Below are 17,709 nucleotides of genomic sequence, written 5' to 3'. Positions count from 1 at the left end.
GCACATACACATGTTTTTGAAGGAATGAACAAATCTCTAGCTCCAACAGTCTTTGAAACTTTTGTTCTTCTAATAAGACCTATCATGCCTTCTGCCTGTTTCCCAGTGAGCAGAAAGGAGCTTTGTGAGCCCCTTGTCCCCCATATGAATGTCCATGGACAAAAGACTGGATCCATGGAATATGAAACAGAAGCCCTCTAGCCCAGAGAGGAGGCATCCACCTCTTTTCCATAGGGGAAGCTTTCATTGCAGAGAAGGGATGGCCCCAGGCTAGGCTGCCCCAAGGGGAGGGGGGACATTCTTCTGCAGGCTGCCTCTGCAGCTCTGGGAAGGCACCCACCGTGGCCAGCAGCGGAGAAGAGTGTTTATCATTGGCTGGGAACCAGGTGGAAGAACCGCAGGTGTGGTGAACTGGTCAAAAAATGTTGGGTGAATCTCAACATTTCTGACAGCTTGGAGACACTGCTTCTAAATTGCATATGCCAAATCTTCATTTGCGGGATATGGGTCAAAGTGTTTAAGCAGAGGTTACTCTAGGTAATTCTTCCCTGACCCCACCTGCATCCATCTGAGCCTAGAAGAGACAAGATTCTGACTTTATAGGATAATCTGTGTCTGGGCTCCATTCCCACTGGCCAAGTTCTGGGCTTAGGGCCTGGGCACTGTCAATATTTTTAAAAGTTCTCCAGGGGATCCCAGTGGTCAAGCAGGGTTAAGAACCACTGGACTAAAGCAAAATATAAATTTCATTACCCATATCTGGAGCCCTTTCATTTTTTTGAAGGATTTGGCTCCTTGTGGAGGAGGAAGACCATTCTCAGAAATATGGGAAGAATACCGTACAAAACCAACCCTACACACGTATACACACACACACACAATCTACCTTTCATCATATCATTTTCCTTCTACTGGGAGGGCTTCAAATTTCTTCATCTGTCTGAGCATTCTTTTTTTTTTTTTAATTTTTATTTTATTTATTTATTTGAGAGAGAGAGCATGAGAGGGAGGAGGGTCAGAGGGAGAAGCAGACTCCCTGCTGAGCAGGGAGCCCGATGCGGGACTCGATCCCGGGACTCCAGGATCATGACCCGAGCCGAAGGCAGTCGCTTAACCAACTAAGCCACCCAGGTGCCCCTGTCTGAGCATTCTTATGCCATAAGACAGACAGCTAAGTTCATACTACCACCAATGGAGTATCTGGAGAAAGACAAATATGGCAGAACTCTATTTGCCTGATTTCCCCCTCTTTTTGGTACTATTGCTCTAGCAGTTTTGATGAAATTTAGGACATTGGAGCCCAAACGGACCTCAATGCAACCAGCTGAGATCCCCCATTGAGGATAAGGTCTTCTAAGTTGCAACAGGATGTTAGATTTGCATATGTCTCCACTCCTTCCAAATAAACCACTGCACTTGTGAAGAGTGCTTGCTGGTTGCATAACCCTGGTGTGGTTGCTTTCCCAAGGGCACTACCTGTATAAAGGGAGAGTCTGTAAAACGCAAGAAAGCCTGAGATCAAGCAAGCCGGCTTGCAGGCATGTGAGACAATGCCCCCCGCCCCAACTACTTCCCTTTTCTCTAACACTAAATATTAAAGACTTTGAAGAAAGGAACTCCTGGCTCCATCATGTATAAAAGATTGGTAATGAATGAAATTTACCTTTGGAGAAACTTCGGTGCCAGAATTTTACATTTGAACATCTCTTCCTGACAAGAAGCAATGCTCACTTCTAAACAAGGAACATGTGGTTTTTCTCAACAAACCTCTTTGGCCTGCCTTAGTTTGTGCATTTTTCCCCCTTTTTTAATAAGCACAAAGTAGATCTTTGCTTGATAATAATGTCACCGTTTTTTTTTTTTTTAAGATTTTATTTATTTATTTGACAGAGAGAGACACAGCGAGAGAGGGAACACAAGCAGGGGGAGTGGAAGAGGGAGAATCAGGCTTCCTGCCGAGCAGGGAGCCCGATGCGGGGCTCGATCCCAGCACCCTGGGATCGTGACCTGAGCCGAAGGCAGATGCTTAACGACTGAGCCACCCAGGCGCCCCAATAATGTCACCATTTTACATTAAATGTCTAAAAGGAAGTGCTGTGTTTTCTAAGTTGCTAGTGTGTGTGCGTGTGTGTGTGTGTGTGTGTGTGTGTGTTTGGGGATTTGGGAGGGAAAGCAGGTTCAGTGTCCTGGATTATCACTGTAAACTCAGCTGGAGTTAAGACATTCCAGTTAACTGGCAAAAGGAACCTATCATCTTCAGAGGATGTCTAAAAAGATGACGGGGACAGTTACAGCTAGAGCTAACAGTTATTGAACACTAAATACGTGTCAGGCACTGTGTTAATTATCTCACATGTATAATTTTCTTTAATCCTCCTACTAAGCCAATGAGGTAGAAACTACTATTATAGCTACATTACAGGTGAGAAAATAAGGCACAAGAAAGATTAGGTAACTTGCCGCAAAGAAACAAATCCACTGTGATTCAGTGGTGTCTAGCAGTAAAGACATCTAACACATCTTTCTGGGGAGAGTCTTGCCAGAAAAACCCATACATTTCTGATGAACAGTGTCAGCTGCGTTATAATCTGGCCCTGACTCACTCCCCGGTTTCCCATCCAATCCCTCACAGAGAACCTCCTGCAGTCAAATGCATTGACTCACCCGACTGCAAAATGGAATGCTTTCCATTCCCATGCCGCCCCTCTTCTGTATCAAAATCTACCCACCTTTAAGTGCAAGTATCACTTTCTCCACAAAGCCCTCCCAGCCCCTCAAGGACAATCAGCTGTAGGAATGTTGTGTCCCCTTAATTCCACAAAACACTCCATCTTTAAGAAATAGCATATGTCTTTATCACAGACCCATCTGTCATACAAGCATATTTTTAAGCTCCTTCCTGAATAAGCACAATACCTGGCATATTGCAGATCCTGAATAAAAATGTTCTCACTATCATTTCTTGGACTAAAAAAAGTTCAGATTATCTTATGACGTTTGCAGAGCACGCATGTAATCAACAGATAACTGTTAAGGACAGAGGGGAACTAGGAAGTTTGACTCGACAGACACATAATTCTGTACCAGCAGTTGCTGGAAGATGTCTCTCTATCCAGCTACCTGCACGGGACTGGAAGTTGGCTTTAAACCGGAGGGGCTTTCATGGATGCTCTCTCTCCTGGGGTGCTTACGGCAGGTCTCACCGGCAGCACCGGGAGTCTCTGCACGCACGTTTCCATTTCGGACACAATCATAGGCAGCACCAAACCATGCTATCCTAATTTTCCGAACCTCAATATGACAGGTGGTAGACACAGGCACAGCACCGGCAGAATTGGTAAACACGGAGCCACACATTTGAAATATGCAGGAACAACAAACCGGATTCTTGAATCCATGTCAAGAGAGGGTTCGAAACCGCAGTCCTGAATGACAGAGCCAAGTGTTAGGCTAGTGATATGCTAGTGAACACATAAATCCCCACCTGTCAAGCCCTGGGGTGTCACCTACACACACTCAACAATGCAGAATGCAGGGTCTTCCTTTGAGTACAGACTAAGGTGAAGGCGGAAAATGATCATGCACTGTAATTCCCCTTTGCTTCCTCCCGTTACACAATGAGTAACTGTCCTTTCTCTGTGTGAACTGTACAAGTAAGAGGCTTCTGCTAGCTCTTCTTTGCCATATGAGAGAAGAAAGCAAAATCCCCATTTTCCAAGCATGGACTCTTTTTCATAATATAAAACCAAATGAGGAGGGAAAAAAAAGACCGACTATCATTAGGGGACAATTACCTAGACAATTAAATGATTGCTGCAGACAATCTGTGGGGACCAACAGCCTGGAGTCCTACATCTTAAGATGCAAAATTTATTTACGGCTGAACTTTCTTGATGGACAACTGCTGAGGGAAAATGACTTGCTTCCTTTGCCTGACAAAGAAAATTTCAGCAGCTGCTCTGCAACTTTGATTTCCAGAGAGCTAGAGATTGAACCTGTCATCTGTAGGACAGCTTTTGTTCCACTGGAAGACCACATCATGGCACAGTGCAGTGACGGGCCCTGAAGGGCTTACTGTCCCACTCTCAGGGTGTCCTGGGTGCGACGTTTATTATGTGTGCTTTCTTCATTGAATCCACGATCAATACCCCTCTCAACACTACGGACTGGCAAATTCTCCTTACTGACACACAGATATGAGACTACAAAAACATGTCTACTATGAAAGGGATGCCTGGGGGTGGGGGTGGGGGGGTCACCTAATAGAAGAGACAAGAAAAAAAAAAACAGACAATGGTGGACCTTATCACATTCGAAATTCATGTGCCAGTCCCTCTTCTAACTTATTCTAATTAAACACAGGCATGCACTCCCCACTTGCATTCCTAGCGCAGACTGTGAGCTGAAAACTATTAACCAAAGTCCTGCCTGTCTCCTTAAGCGAAAAAAGGCTCTGCCGAGCAGCTTCACTACCAGCAACAATGAAAAGGAAGATTGCAGGTGCATACCTTAACCTCCTGATTGGTAAAGACCTCGACATCCACCACACAGGCAACCAGAGTGGAAACATCACAGTCCATGCTAGGGGCTGGCATTCCCCCTCCTGAATTTTCAATCAAGAGCTAGGCGACCTCAGAGCTGTGCGTGATGGGAAGAGCCTCCAGGTGGATGTGGCCGTGGCCGGCCCCGGGTGCCGCCTCGCCCTGGGGATCGCCGGCGCTCGGCACCTGGAGCCCGCTCCCTCTGCACGCACGCAGCCCGCGTCTGAGGCTGCACAGCAGACTAATGAACGGCCCCGGCTCTCTCATGGCAATGACATCACCACCAAGACTGACACAAGCTGAAGCTATTTTTTTCCCCCCAAGCCTTTTATCTCTAGGCAGTGCAGTGGAGCAAATTGAACATGATTATGTGCTAAATCTGAACTCAGACTAAATCAATTCAGGCGGCATTCGCTAGGAACTGAGTCATAGCTGTTGTTTCAGCCGAGTGCTTATGTTTGCAAAAAGCAAGGGGGAGAATCTGACACGAGAGGCTCTGCTTCGGGAGGGTGGGTAAATAATTCTGCAGATGAGCCTCCTGAGGTTAAGGTGTGACAATTTTCTGCCTCAGAGATGAGCAGGAAGTTGAGACATTTTGCAAATTGTTTGGCTTCTGCTCATTGCCCTGTGCCGCCTAAGCAGCCACACATGTTCTGGATATCCTAATGCATCCCAGGCACGGGCTGAATAGAAATCCATTCTTGGAGTGACTAAAGAGCTGGTCGTCAGTCATTTAGGCGGCCTGGTAGGAGAAGATTAGGTTTGTAAAATTCTATTTGAAGCACGGAAGTGCAGACCAGTAACTCTAAAAGCACCCTTCCAAGCACGAGATTTCAGACTATCTCCAAGGTCATTCAAACCAAAAGCAATCGTGGAAAAGGAGTTAGAGCAAACGTCTCATGCGGGGACAGATGGCAGAATCTAATGGGCAAATGCACTGATGTGGGTCACTGTCAGAGCCTCGGGGCTCTATTTCGCCTGAGACTTTGAACGTGTCTGGTTGCTTTTTTTGGTTTCTCTTCCTGATTGTGAATCATTGAGGGGCAGGGCCATGGATAATTCATCTTTGTATCTGAGACTTGAGCAGAGTGGAAAGAGAAGGCAATAATTGTTTAATGAATGAATCAACTAAACAGGAATAGCCTTCTTTGACGGCAGGGATGAGCAAAGAGAAAATATCAGATGAGTTTTTATTTTATCATTAGTTTTGTAAAAGTCCCAGTAGAACTCACTAACATTCTCGCAGGATTTGTTCCCCCTGGGAATGCAGTGGCATCTTTGGTGGCCATGAGAGCATCAGATTGGCACCTTTCTAACACATGACTGGACAAAGTGTTCCAATTTTGCATGCAGATGAGAAAGGTGACTTTTCAGACCACAAGTACAAGTTTTGTGGTTGGTCCTCATTGGATTACAACTGGACCTAGTGTCCGTTCCCCTTCAATAAGAGATTTCCCATGCTAAATGAAAGCAGTCCACAAATACAAATATTTAGACTGATGAAATTTTGTGGGTGTGTCTGTCTGTGTGTATCTGTGTGTGTCTGTGTGGCACTTACTATGATGTCCAGGCCACTATGGGGAATATGAAGTCATATATGCAGATAATTTAACTAACACTTACTGAGTGATGACTATATGCAAAGCTCTGCACCAGATGCTCTTAAGGGTAAAATGATGAATAAGCAAAATTCACTATCCTCATGGGGCTTAAAATCCAGCGGAGGAGATAAGACATGGAGACAAACATCTATACAATGAGCCAGTGGCCGTCGAGATGGTGGCTGAGGAGCTACAGACAGCATTTAGTGGCAACCCTGGAGGAAGAGCAATGGATAATGAAAGCAGCTGTGGCAGGTGAGCATCAAGAAGGAGGACATGGCCTCTGCTCTCATCTTGCAACATGGGTAAGGCTATGGTAGACAGAGAAGGGGTAGACAGAGAAGGTGAGGGGAGCCCATCAGACAGGGGCAGCAGACTAGAAGTGTTCAGACCAAAAAAAGAATAGGTTATTTGAGGGGCAAGGCATACTGAAGCTCAAATTTGACTGTAGCCAGGGGTAGACAAGGGAACAAGAGACAGATGACTCAAAGCCTTGAGGGACCTTTAGTGTCCACCCAGTTGACCATGGAATGCCAGGAAAAGTTTTTGAGAACATATATGGAGCTTATATATACATAAATATAGCCAAAATGTAAAGTATATACAAAGATGAATATAATTTTGAATACCATCGACATCTGTTCAAGAGGCAAAACAGACATCACTACTCTTTCCATATGCCATGGCGTATGCTAAAATTGACTTTTGTAAAATTTCACACCAGCGGTGTGCTGGTAAGTGTCTAACAATCAGCTCGCTGAAAAGAAAAGCCCAGGGTGTAGTGTTTGCTGATTTCTGTGGTGTAAATATTCTTATCAGGGCTGATTGCAAGCAACTAATATGAAGTCACTTGAATGTGAAGTTGGGAAGCGATGCCTATGGTCTGTTCACATCAGCTGATTGAGCTGCCTGCAGCGGACCACTGTTTCAGTCCTGAAAACACTTCATCTGCAGAGGTTAGGTCCAGCATGCATGTCCAGAGCCCAACAAGGAACAGCAGGGCAGTAAGAACAACGCATTGTAATCACTGGGATCTGTGCATTCTTTCACACTTTCTATGTAGGAAAGAGCTAGAAAGGACTCACATATGTTATTTCAAGAAAAACAGCTGTGCTATGATAAGTCTTGGCAGGAGGACATTCGTCTATCCAGGAGGCAGAGACCCACTCAAAATTGTAACGTAAGTATTTTTTTTTCTGATGCATCCTTAGTTTCTCCATTCTGATTTGTTTCTGCACTGGAGATTCCTTCCTGTGCTCCAGAAACCACTAACTTTATGCTTTCCTCTCTTAAAACTCTTTTCAAGGATACAGCTATCAACTCATTTATATTAGCATGAAATGACTGATAACTCAGAGTATTACCCATCACAGAGGAATCTGTATTTTAACAAGGGGACCGAGTATTAAGTTGAGTAAATAGTGTTTTTAGGGTGGAACTATATGCATTGAGAGCATATGGTGATTCTAAAATAAAATTATTGGGCTTTTAGAATAGGTTGGTTCAACAAATTCGATATACAATACAATTCAATTGCCTCTACAAAAGCAGTCATTTTCCTATAGACCAGAGCTCCTAAGGGGCTTCCATGTTAAAACAGTGTCCTGTTTTTCTAGATAGAGTGTACTTTTTATAGCTGGGAGATGACTGACAGGCTTGGAGGTGTCTGAGGTATGTATATAAGCACGCTGGCTGATGACTATAAGGCCCTACATACCCTGGCTCCTACCCACTCTCCATCTCATCTCATACCATTTTTCCCTGTGCTCTCCATGTCCCAGACCCACTGGTTTTCTCTGCATTCCAAAGAAGCACCTAGTTCCTTCTCATCTCAGGGCCTTTGTACTTTGCTATTGCCTTTGTCTGAACATATCCAGATCTCTTCATGGCCGGATCCTTCCTATCATCCATCTCTCAGCTCAGATACCATCCCCTTGGAGAAACTCTCCCTGATCACGTAAAATAAAATGTGTACACAAACATACGCATGCACGTGCACACACACACAGAATCAATCCCTATCCCAGCATCTTCATTTTAATTTTATTCATAGCACTTTTCATTCTCTGAAATTACTGTTCACTTTTTAATTTATTGTTTGTTCCTCCAACTAGAATTTAATCTTCACAAAAGCAGAGATTTTGCCTATTCTGTTCACTGCTTTTCTCAAGGGCTAGAAGAGTGCCTGACACTTAGGAGGCGTTCTATTAAATATCTGATGCATGAATGGATAAGTAAATGGATGAATGCATCTTAAAAGACAAGTAGAGGGACTCAACCCAAAAGAGGTGCCTTCTGATCTAGGAGTTTTAGGAAGGTCCTTGCAGGAAGGTATATGGGCATAGAAGTTCTGTGATCACCCCCTTTCCTGACAGCTGAATCCTGGCACAGCTCTGCTCAGGAGCACCCTTCCCAGCAGAAGTGGCCATAAAATCATACAATTCATCCAAACCACTGCTCTTCCAATGACTGACCACGTTAAGAAAATGGATGCAACATGATGCAGACCCTTTAGACAAAGATCACTTTCCTGCCCCTCTGGCCAGGCAATTCTTACAGTCACCTCTAAGTAGGCAGGAGGAGATGTGCATCTTTTAATCCAGAGGCAGAAGCCAAATCTGCCTTGCTAATAAGCACAGATATTCCCATGAAAGCTATGGGATGTCAAAGGCTTTGCTCCTCTACATGTCTTTTGGTATCACTTGTTTTTAATATTTACCATCGAAAACCTCAAACATATTCAGAACTAGAAGGGATATAATAATAAGCCTTCACATACCCACCAGTCAGATGCAAGAATAACTTTGGGGGCCAATCTTGCTTCTTCTCTGCCAGTGGGTTTCAGAGTGTGGTCCCCACCAACAGCATCAGCATCATCTGGAAACTTGCTAGAAAGGCAAATTCTTGAATCCCACCCAAGACTGAATGAGAATCTCTGGAGGCGAGGCTGGTATCTGTATTTTAATAAGCCCTCCAGGTGATTCCAATGCAAAGCCAAGTCTGAGGATCACTGCTTCATGTCCCTACTCATTCCCAGTTATTTTGAAACAGATGTCTGACCCTATCACCTGTAAATATTTCAGCATATATCTCGAAAAGATAAGGGTTCCTCCTTGGAAATCGCAATACCTATCATCACACAACCCAAAAGAAAGACTACTTCCTCAGTATATCATCAAATATCCTGCCAGTGTGCACATTGCTCCAAACTACCAATATTCTCTTTCTTCTCATCCACTCTCTGCTCCCTCCCCAGTCTCATCCTGCTGTCCCCTTCCTTCCTTCTTTCCTTCATTTGTTAAGTTTGTTGGTCTAAACTGGGATCCAAGCTGTGGTGTCTTCATTGTCTCTTTTAATCTATAGAATTCTCCCACATCCCTTCTTTTTTTTCTTCTTCTTCTTCCTTGGAGTTTGCTGTTGATGATGAAATCATGTCATTTGTCCTTTAGTTTCCCCAGTCTGTATTTTCATGATGAGCTCCACACAGTGTCATTTAACTGGTTTCTCTGTTACCTGTAGCTCCTGTTAGTTAGATTCAGAAGACTGATGGATTCAGGTGTGGCAGGACCTCCTTCCTAGATGGTATTGTGTTCTTCCATCAGGGGGTAGGTAATGCCAGGCTGTCTCTCCTTTAATGCAAATGCCTAGACTCATTCTTTCTTTAGGATTTGCAGAATAATGGTACTCCTTCTTCATGTGTTCATGGACTACTTCCATGAAGAGGAACTACTCATCTACATTTGTGTGAGATAGGCAAAATACATACTTTACTCTTTTCCTTTATTAGCTAGTTTTTAAAAATAATTTGTTTCCTTATTATCCTTCAAAGAAGATCATTGAGGTTTTTTTAAGTATTATGAACTCATGAATTAAATATATTTAGTGAGTTTAAATACTGTGTAGTTTTATTTTATTGATGCTTCAATTGCCCATCTTTGGCTGGTGAGAGTCTAATAGTGAGTTTAAATCCACTGTAGTTTTATTTTATTGATGCTTCAATTGCCCATTTTGGTTGGTGAGAGTCTAATCAGGTTGGCTCTGGTGTCCTTTTGACACAATCCCAATGTCTTCGAGGGCTACCTCTCCTTCTGGCATGACAAGATATTCCAGGCTCATCTTGTCCATTTCCTGTTTCAGATAAAGAATCAACAATTTCTCCAAGGAGCCTCAGTTCCATTTAGCAAGTATTTTAACATATTTTCAGATCATAATTTATATACTTATAGAGAGGTGCTCTTCGCACCGGGTTGGTTATTGTTTATAAGCATTTCAGTGGACAGAGCTAGGAATTATATAAATGTATTTAAAAGATAGCATATGAGTTCAGACTGATGATTTCAAATCCAAGACTACAGTGTTTTTGCTGAGACACATCAGTCTTATATCTGTATCCCCTTTCTTCTACATCAAATATCTTGGTCATTACCAAAAACATAATTATTCATTTGCCTTATCCCATACTATCTGTACAGCAGCCTTGGAATCACATGATTAATACTACAAGGAACAATTTAAGATTTTTTTCCCAGTTCTTTTTCCCCTTTGGGTATATCCCATAAAGGAGATACAAGTTACGGTGTCTTACAGTCATTTGAAATAGTTCCTCTATCCCACCAACTGGATAAAAAGTTAGGTTCATTGGTTTCAAAATTTGTTACTTTTAGAAACATTTACTTTGTAAGGTTCATTTGTTTCTAAAATGTTTCCAAAGTTGTTTGCTTTTTTTCCAAAGTAACATCTTTGAATTCATAAGGATTATCATTCCCATTAAACTTAATTTTGTTTTATAATTATAAAAAATATTGCATGGTTCAAAATTAAAAACTACAAATCTACAAAGAAATAGAGCTTTTATCCCTGTCTCCTTCACCCCATTCCCCTCCTCCCTCCCATACAGGTCACTGTTATTTCATCTTTATTGTTTATCCATTCTTTTGTTACCAAAAAAAGCCAAACTAGCAAATATATATGTTTATTTTCCCTCTCCTTTTTAGACAAATGAGAGCATATTTGCACACTTTATTGTCTTGCTTTTATCACTAAAAAATGTGGCCCTAGAGATCATTCCATAGTAATATATAGTAATATTCTTATTCCTTTTTATAGCTGTATAGTATTCCACCATTTACGAAGTTTGCGAAACTAGGCCCCTATTGATAGGCACTAGGACTGTTTCTAGTCTTTGGATATTGAATAGTGCAGCCATGGATAGACTTTGCTCATGCTTTTTCACGTTTTGGGACTGACTCCAGAAGTGGAATTGCTGGGTTAAAAGGCAAGTGTATATGTGATTTTGCTAGATCCAGCCAAACTCTCCTCCATAGAAGTTGTGTCATTTTGCTTCCAAACCAGCAATTTATGAGAAAGTGTTTCCCCGCAGCATGTGTTGTGGAATGTATTAGACATTTGCCCATCTGGTGAGCAAGATGCATTTAGTCCAGTGTGGAGTTTTGATTGGCACTTCTCTTATTATGGACACATTTATGGGTCTTTCTGTATGTGCACTAGTACAGCATTGTTCTAGTCAATCCCCACTATCTTTTCTCCAGCTAATTCAGGTTCTGTTTCTCACCTGAGCAAGCAAAACATCCTAAACACACCCCAGAAGGCCTCAATGAGCTTTGTTCGCATTACTCTTATGAGCAAAGTGGAGCATTGGCTCCTGCAGTTAAGAGCCATTTACGCTTCTTTTTCTGTGATACCTCACTTAGGTCCGGTCATCACAGGTCAAACACATTCTCACCCCAGGTCTCTTGCAGGTGGCATCCCTTGCCTTGAATGCCATGTCCCCCATCTTAGCAGGGCTCACTCCTCCACAGAAGGCAGGTCTCTGCTCAATGGCCCACGTCAGAGAAGTCTACCCTCATCTGTCTCTCACTAAGTAGCACCCTCTGACTATCTTCTTCCTCTTGTTTTATTTCTCTTCAAAGAACTTATCACTAACTGATGGTATACATTTATTTGTGTAGTTTCATTTTATCTCTCCCATGGGAATGCAAGCTCCATGGGGGCAGGGCTCCCCTAACTTGTTCACTATGGTTTCCCTATGTGCCTACAATGGGGCCTGGTGCACAATGAGAGCTCAATGAACATGTGTTGGGTGAATGAATAACTGAATAAGTGAAATCCTTTTGCTCTGAGTGGTGACTAAGGACAGGTGCTGCCGGGGACATGGACAAGATGTAAGTGTATAAAACGGGTCCCTCTGAAGGAGAATGAGCCTGAGAAGGGAGAGTGAGGCCAATGAAGGTGCCTCAGGTCACTGGGCAGTGGGGATGGTGAGGTGGGGGCAGGGGAGGTCCATAAGAAGTGAAAGCGACGCTGAAAGGGGAGAATGAGGGACACAAAATCAAAATCAAATGCCCCAGTTTGCAGCAGACAGCCCTATGCCATGTGGTAGCTGCAATGCCCTCATTCAGACTCAAGGACAGCTATTCCATCACTGTGGGTATGTGAGCAGTTAGCACCTACTGAAGTCCTACAAATCTCTGACAGCTAATCCCAACTGGCATGCTGAGGAAGCCATCACCATTTCCTCTTTGCCTTACCCTCTTCCCCAGTTCCCAGGGTCTTATCCCTGCCTTGATCCCTCCTTTAAGAAGACATATTTCCCCTTTCGAACCTCCACATCTGAATCGGATGGTGCATTTTTATAGAGGCAGTGCTATGCCTAAGAAGCTGATGTACTTGAAAAATGACAGGGATGAAAAACAAATAGGCTGTTTGCTTAGCACTCCTGTCTTTGGACATTTATTTCTCTGGGAACTGCTCCTCCTCCTTCCATCCTGGATTCATCTGAGGTGGCCCTGATCAGACTAAGCCAGTCAGAGTTCTCATGAGGATTTTCCAAACCAAAACTGGGTCAGGAGAATATCAATGATATTCTAGTATTATTCCAACCAATGCCTCCCTCTTTCCGCAAGCCAATTCAAATACTATTTCTGTCACTAACAACCAAAAAAGTCCTAGCTAACTCACATACACATGCGCGCACACACACACACACACACACAACCCTAGATTAAATAACAGGGGACAAAGGGGACAATAAAGTGGGAGTCATTCATCAGGTTTTCCAACTGTCTCATTGAAACTACCCCTCCTCCTGTTTACATTAGGGGTGAGGGAGCTGGCACCATCCTAAAGCCCTCCTGAAGTACCAGCAGGAGTCCCAGGATGGATCTCTGCAAAGAAAACCGCCTCACAGAATCATCTTGCCATCTCTGATGGTTTTGCCCTGCTAATCCCCTTTTCAGGTTTTGGAGCTATCTAACTAGTATTTGGTCACCTGCTTTGAAAATCTGCATATTGGTCTGATACCTACCTCTACTTGGAATATCATATTTTTATTTTATTGTGTCTCAGTTGCAACTTGGAATTTATCGTCCTGTCATACATCACTTAATTAGGGTTAACCTAATTCATTAACATTGTGTTATTTAAACTTCACAATAGGCCCCACTTAGAGAATGAGGAAGTCATTTGACTCAGGTGAAGTAGCTAGAAAGTGGTAGAGCTAGGTTAAATCTAAACCACTTATCTCCAAGTGTGAACTCTTAACTTCTCTGCTACATAAACTTTAACGTTCTGGGGGACAGAACATGAACACATCTGCACTTTTGAAAGCATTCTAGTGGTGATGTGAAGGCTGGATTGGAAAGTATCAGAGTCTCATCTTCAAGGAGATGGTGCCAGTGACAAGAGTGGGTTTCTTATAGAGATGAAAGATTCCATCTACCAGCAAAATCAAGAAAGCCTTAGGGCGCCTGGGTGGTGTAGTTGGTTAAGCAACTGACTCTTGGTTTTGGCTCAGGTCGTGATCTCAGGGTCGTGATTTCAGGGTCATGGGATTGAGCCCTGTGTCCAGACTCCTGCTGGGAGGCACTGAGGGGATGGATTATGGAGATGGAATAGTAATTTAAGGAAAAGGGTGGATATGAGAAACACCATGGAGATAAAATGTTTAGGATTTAACAATTAATTGGCTGCCAATGTAATGGTCTGGGGATGGGGAGTAACATGAGGAGGGAGGCAGGATGGAGATACCAGAAAAAAAGAGAAGGGGAGGCAGGGAGAGAAGGAGATTCTAAGGTTCTAAGCCTAGGTAGATATGGTTAACTTTATCTGAAATAACTTAGGTATGTTAAAATGTGATCAGTTTTATATATCCATGACAGATACACATTCACAGTTGTTCATTTCAATCTTTAGCTAATATCATTAATGTTTACATTAACAAGAACAACAAAAAAGCGAAAAAGAAGGCTAAAGGTAAAACCTGAGATTATGACTTGTAGTGGTAATAGGTACTAGTCTTTATAGGTATTAATCAGGGATGGACATTACTGCAAAACTGTTATAGTTCTGACTAGTTAAAACTCTAGAAACATGCCCCCCATCTCAGCCCATTCTCCTTCTCAGGTTAAAACCTAAGACATGGGAAAAATAACCTGCAAATCTATGAACAGTGGTCATTCTACACAACTAGCTCTACTCTGTTTTAAAAAGGCTGAGGCTTTAGTTTGACATGTAAATATATGAAAGTATTTGGTAAGTCTTGCTCTTTATTTGAAACTAACAACTTATGAAGCACAAAAATACTTCTGGAAAAGCAAATGTACCATTTTTGGACCCGAACTTCTAATCTAACCAAGTTTGCTACTCTTCCTGTGCTCCCTCTCTCAGTTGTGACAACACCTTCCACCCAGTCACCTTGCATCATACCCCTAGTCACCTTTGATTCCTTCCACTGGCAGCCCAGAGGAGCTGATTGATCCAGAGCCTCAGTGAGGTTGTCAAAGGGCCCTGTCTCTCTGACTCTGTCTTCTGAAGGTCAGTGTCATTCTAAAGCTGATTCCCAGGATGGCTCTCAGTAGCAAGCACTGCCTCTATTTCATTCTACAACTGGCCCACTTAAGTCACCTGTTCACCTGTGAACATGACTGTGGCTGGGGTAAGGAATATGCTGATTAGCTTAAGCCAATTTGGATCCACTCCTCCAGTAAGAAGTGGTGTTGGTTTTCCTTGAAGTAGGGCTGCATGAGAATGGATGGATGTGCAAACAAGTATCTGGGTTAGGAGAGGGATGGATGCTGGATGGGCATCCACCAATGTCTACCACTGTTTCAATTCTATACCTTTCAGAATAGGCTTTCGGTTGCAAATGATAGAAACTGCTCTTGGCTACTAGCAGAAAAGCAGCATATAAGGAAGTTAGCAGGTAGCTCCTACAGAATTAACAATTTTGAGAAATAGCTTCAGAAAGTAGGTTGGAATGAAGAGGGTCTAAACTACAGAAGATGACCTCTGAGATGATGCTGTAGGAACAAATGAAATAGGATGCTACCACTGGAACCACAACCATCAGACTCATCACTTTTCTGCTGCCCTGAGTGATATCTAACGGTTCCTGCGATTTTGTGTAATACTCTCTGAGTGGGGTGTTCAGTTAGTCAAGCCTGAGTCATGTACCCCAAGCCCAGCTGCCAGGATATCTAGTTAGGGAAATTTTGGTCCATAGCCTCTTAGTAAGAGATGGTAGCCCTACCAAGGATCACAGAGGGGAGACTTCCTCAACATAGAACAGGGGTGGGATGCTGGACAACTCAAAAATAACAAGGTTCTACTATCAGCCTCCTACCCACTATGCCTCCCTGCCCACTCATCTTTTTACTTAATTTTTATTTAACACCACTGGATTCATCTGGAACTAGTTCTGGTGACATTACTCCCTGGCTCAATATCTTCATTGCTTTCCTACTGATGGTAGAATTAAAAGTGGGTTTTTTTTTTTTTAATATGGTGACACCAACCTACTTCTCCAACCATTTTTTTTTCTAACTACTGCTCTGCACAATCCTATTTTCCAAATGAACTGAAGTTCTTGATATATGACATATTATTAAAACTACTCTGCTTTGCATAGGTTATTTCCTATCACTGCAATTCCTTCATTCAACCACCCCTTCCATTCAATGGTTATTTATTGAACATATTATATGACCCAGTACACAGCAAGGCAATTGGCCATAGAAAGATAAGTCACTATCTCCTTCCTCAAGGAGGTCATGGTAAAGGTAGTAAAGAATTACAATATGATAAGACAAGCTAGGACAGAATAGAATATTATGTAATATAAATTTTATTTTCTACAAAAAATGTTGGTACAAAGTATAGCATGAGCATAGGATAAGAAGTATCTAAGTTTGCCTTAGAGAGGGGGCATTTAGAGAAGGTTTCCCTAAGAAGGGAATATTTTGCTAAACTTTGAAAGTTAAGTAATTTGTTAGTCTTCCAGATGGGCAAGCAAGTAGGGAAGTCACTATTAAGTGTAGGCAGGAGCATGGCATGATGTAGCTAAGTATGAGAAATGATGAGTAGACTAATACTGCAGAAATTCCCAGGTGGAGTCAGAGATTAGGGGTAGAGAGCCATGGAAAATGCACCTAGACTGTTAGGCAAAGGCCTGACCATAAAGAGTTTTGTGAGTTATAGATAGGAATTTCAATTTTGTTCCATAAAGAGAGAGAGAGAGAACCAATGAAGGCTATCATAGTAGCCCCTTGACTCTCCCTGCTTCTAATTTCACTGCTATTGTATCTATCTTGCAAACCATGTGCGGCCAGACAGATCTTTCTACTAAGGAAATATAATCATATTACTATCCGTAAGAGTGGAGTGCAAAGCTGGAACCAGGGCTACATATAGGCAAAAGAATATAGTAAGGAATATTAAAAATCCAAAAGGCAAATAGGCCCTTAAGACTTGTGCTGGAAATTTCTCATGCTAACTTAGTGTAAGGTCAGCCTCCACCACTAAAATAATGCACATTACTTCCATATACATAATGCACACAAATCCATTATAGCTCTTACCTCACCGAATGGTTTAAATGTTTTATTGTATACTCAGCACTCAGCATGTTGCTAAGCATAAAGCATACAGCAAGTAATCAAGATAATGTCTGATAAATGGGTAAAAGAATGCATAACTGAAAGACAAAACAAGTTAATGCCATTCTCACTTCCTTTTATGGATGGATTAGTTCTGAGTTGTTCTACCATAGCAACAGCTCTATTTGCTTTAGACTTTGGTGCTTAGCATTAATTCCCCTGCCCCACCACCCTCTTCTTTAACTCCTCAAGCTTTGAGAGTCTTAGAGATTTACACTGGAAGAACTAAGAAGCATAGCCATGAAGACTCAGATGCATTTACATGTATAAAGAGAAGTGGCTAAAAGTCCACCAAAGGCTTGTGCTCTTTCAATAGTATAGAACTGTAGTTTCCCATCAGGGCTACAGTTCTCATTCCACGGGTGATCCTGTGATTGTTCTGTCCAATGGAGTAGAAACAGAATTAATGTATGCCACTTTCAGGCCTGGCCTATAAGAACCAGCTGCAGGACCCTCATTTTTCTTCAAACTGATCTTTGGAGCCAAGTTTTGAAGATGGTAGAGCCTATGTCAGCCTAGGTCTTTGAATGACTGCATGGAGCACATTCCTATCCCTTTCATCAACCTCCTCTACCACACTTCTAATGGGGTTTTACATGAGTGGAAAATAAACCT

At 42.5% G+C, this 17,709-nt stretch overlaps 1 protein-coding gene across 2 annotated transcripts in view; it reads right to left on the bottom strand.

Moving 5' to 3' along the window:
• RCAN2 (regulator of calcineurin 2) overlaps positions 1 to 17,709 on the bottom strand; it is a 268,091-nt gene that overhangs the window by 95,162 nt on the left and 155,220 nt on the right. Inside the window, exon 1 of one of the 2 annotated variants that reach the window (XM_021692085.1) lies at positions 4,509 to 4,598. The exons of the other annotated variant lie outside the window; for it this stretch is intronic. Coding sequence (XP_021547760.1) covers positions 4,509 to 4,595 — 87 coding nt within the window. The 5' untranslated portion in view covers positions 4,596 to 4,598. Of the gene's footprint in view, positions 1 to 4,508; positions 4,599 to 17,709 lie in introns of those variants that run through there. 2 annotated transcript variants of the gene reach the window in all.

Source organism: Neomonachus schauinslandi, chromosome 8 (assembly GCF_002201575.2).
Source record: "Neomonachus schauinslandi chromosome 8, ASM220157v2, whole genome shotgun sequence".
Taxonomy (NCBI): domain Eukaryota; kingdom Metazoa; phylum Chordata; class Mammalia; order Carnivora; family Phocidae; genus Neomonachus; species Neomonachus schauinslandi.
The sequence above is the reverse complement of the archived record's forward strand: the minus strand, read 5'-3'. Positions and strand labels throughout refer to the sequence as shown.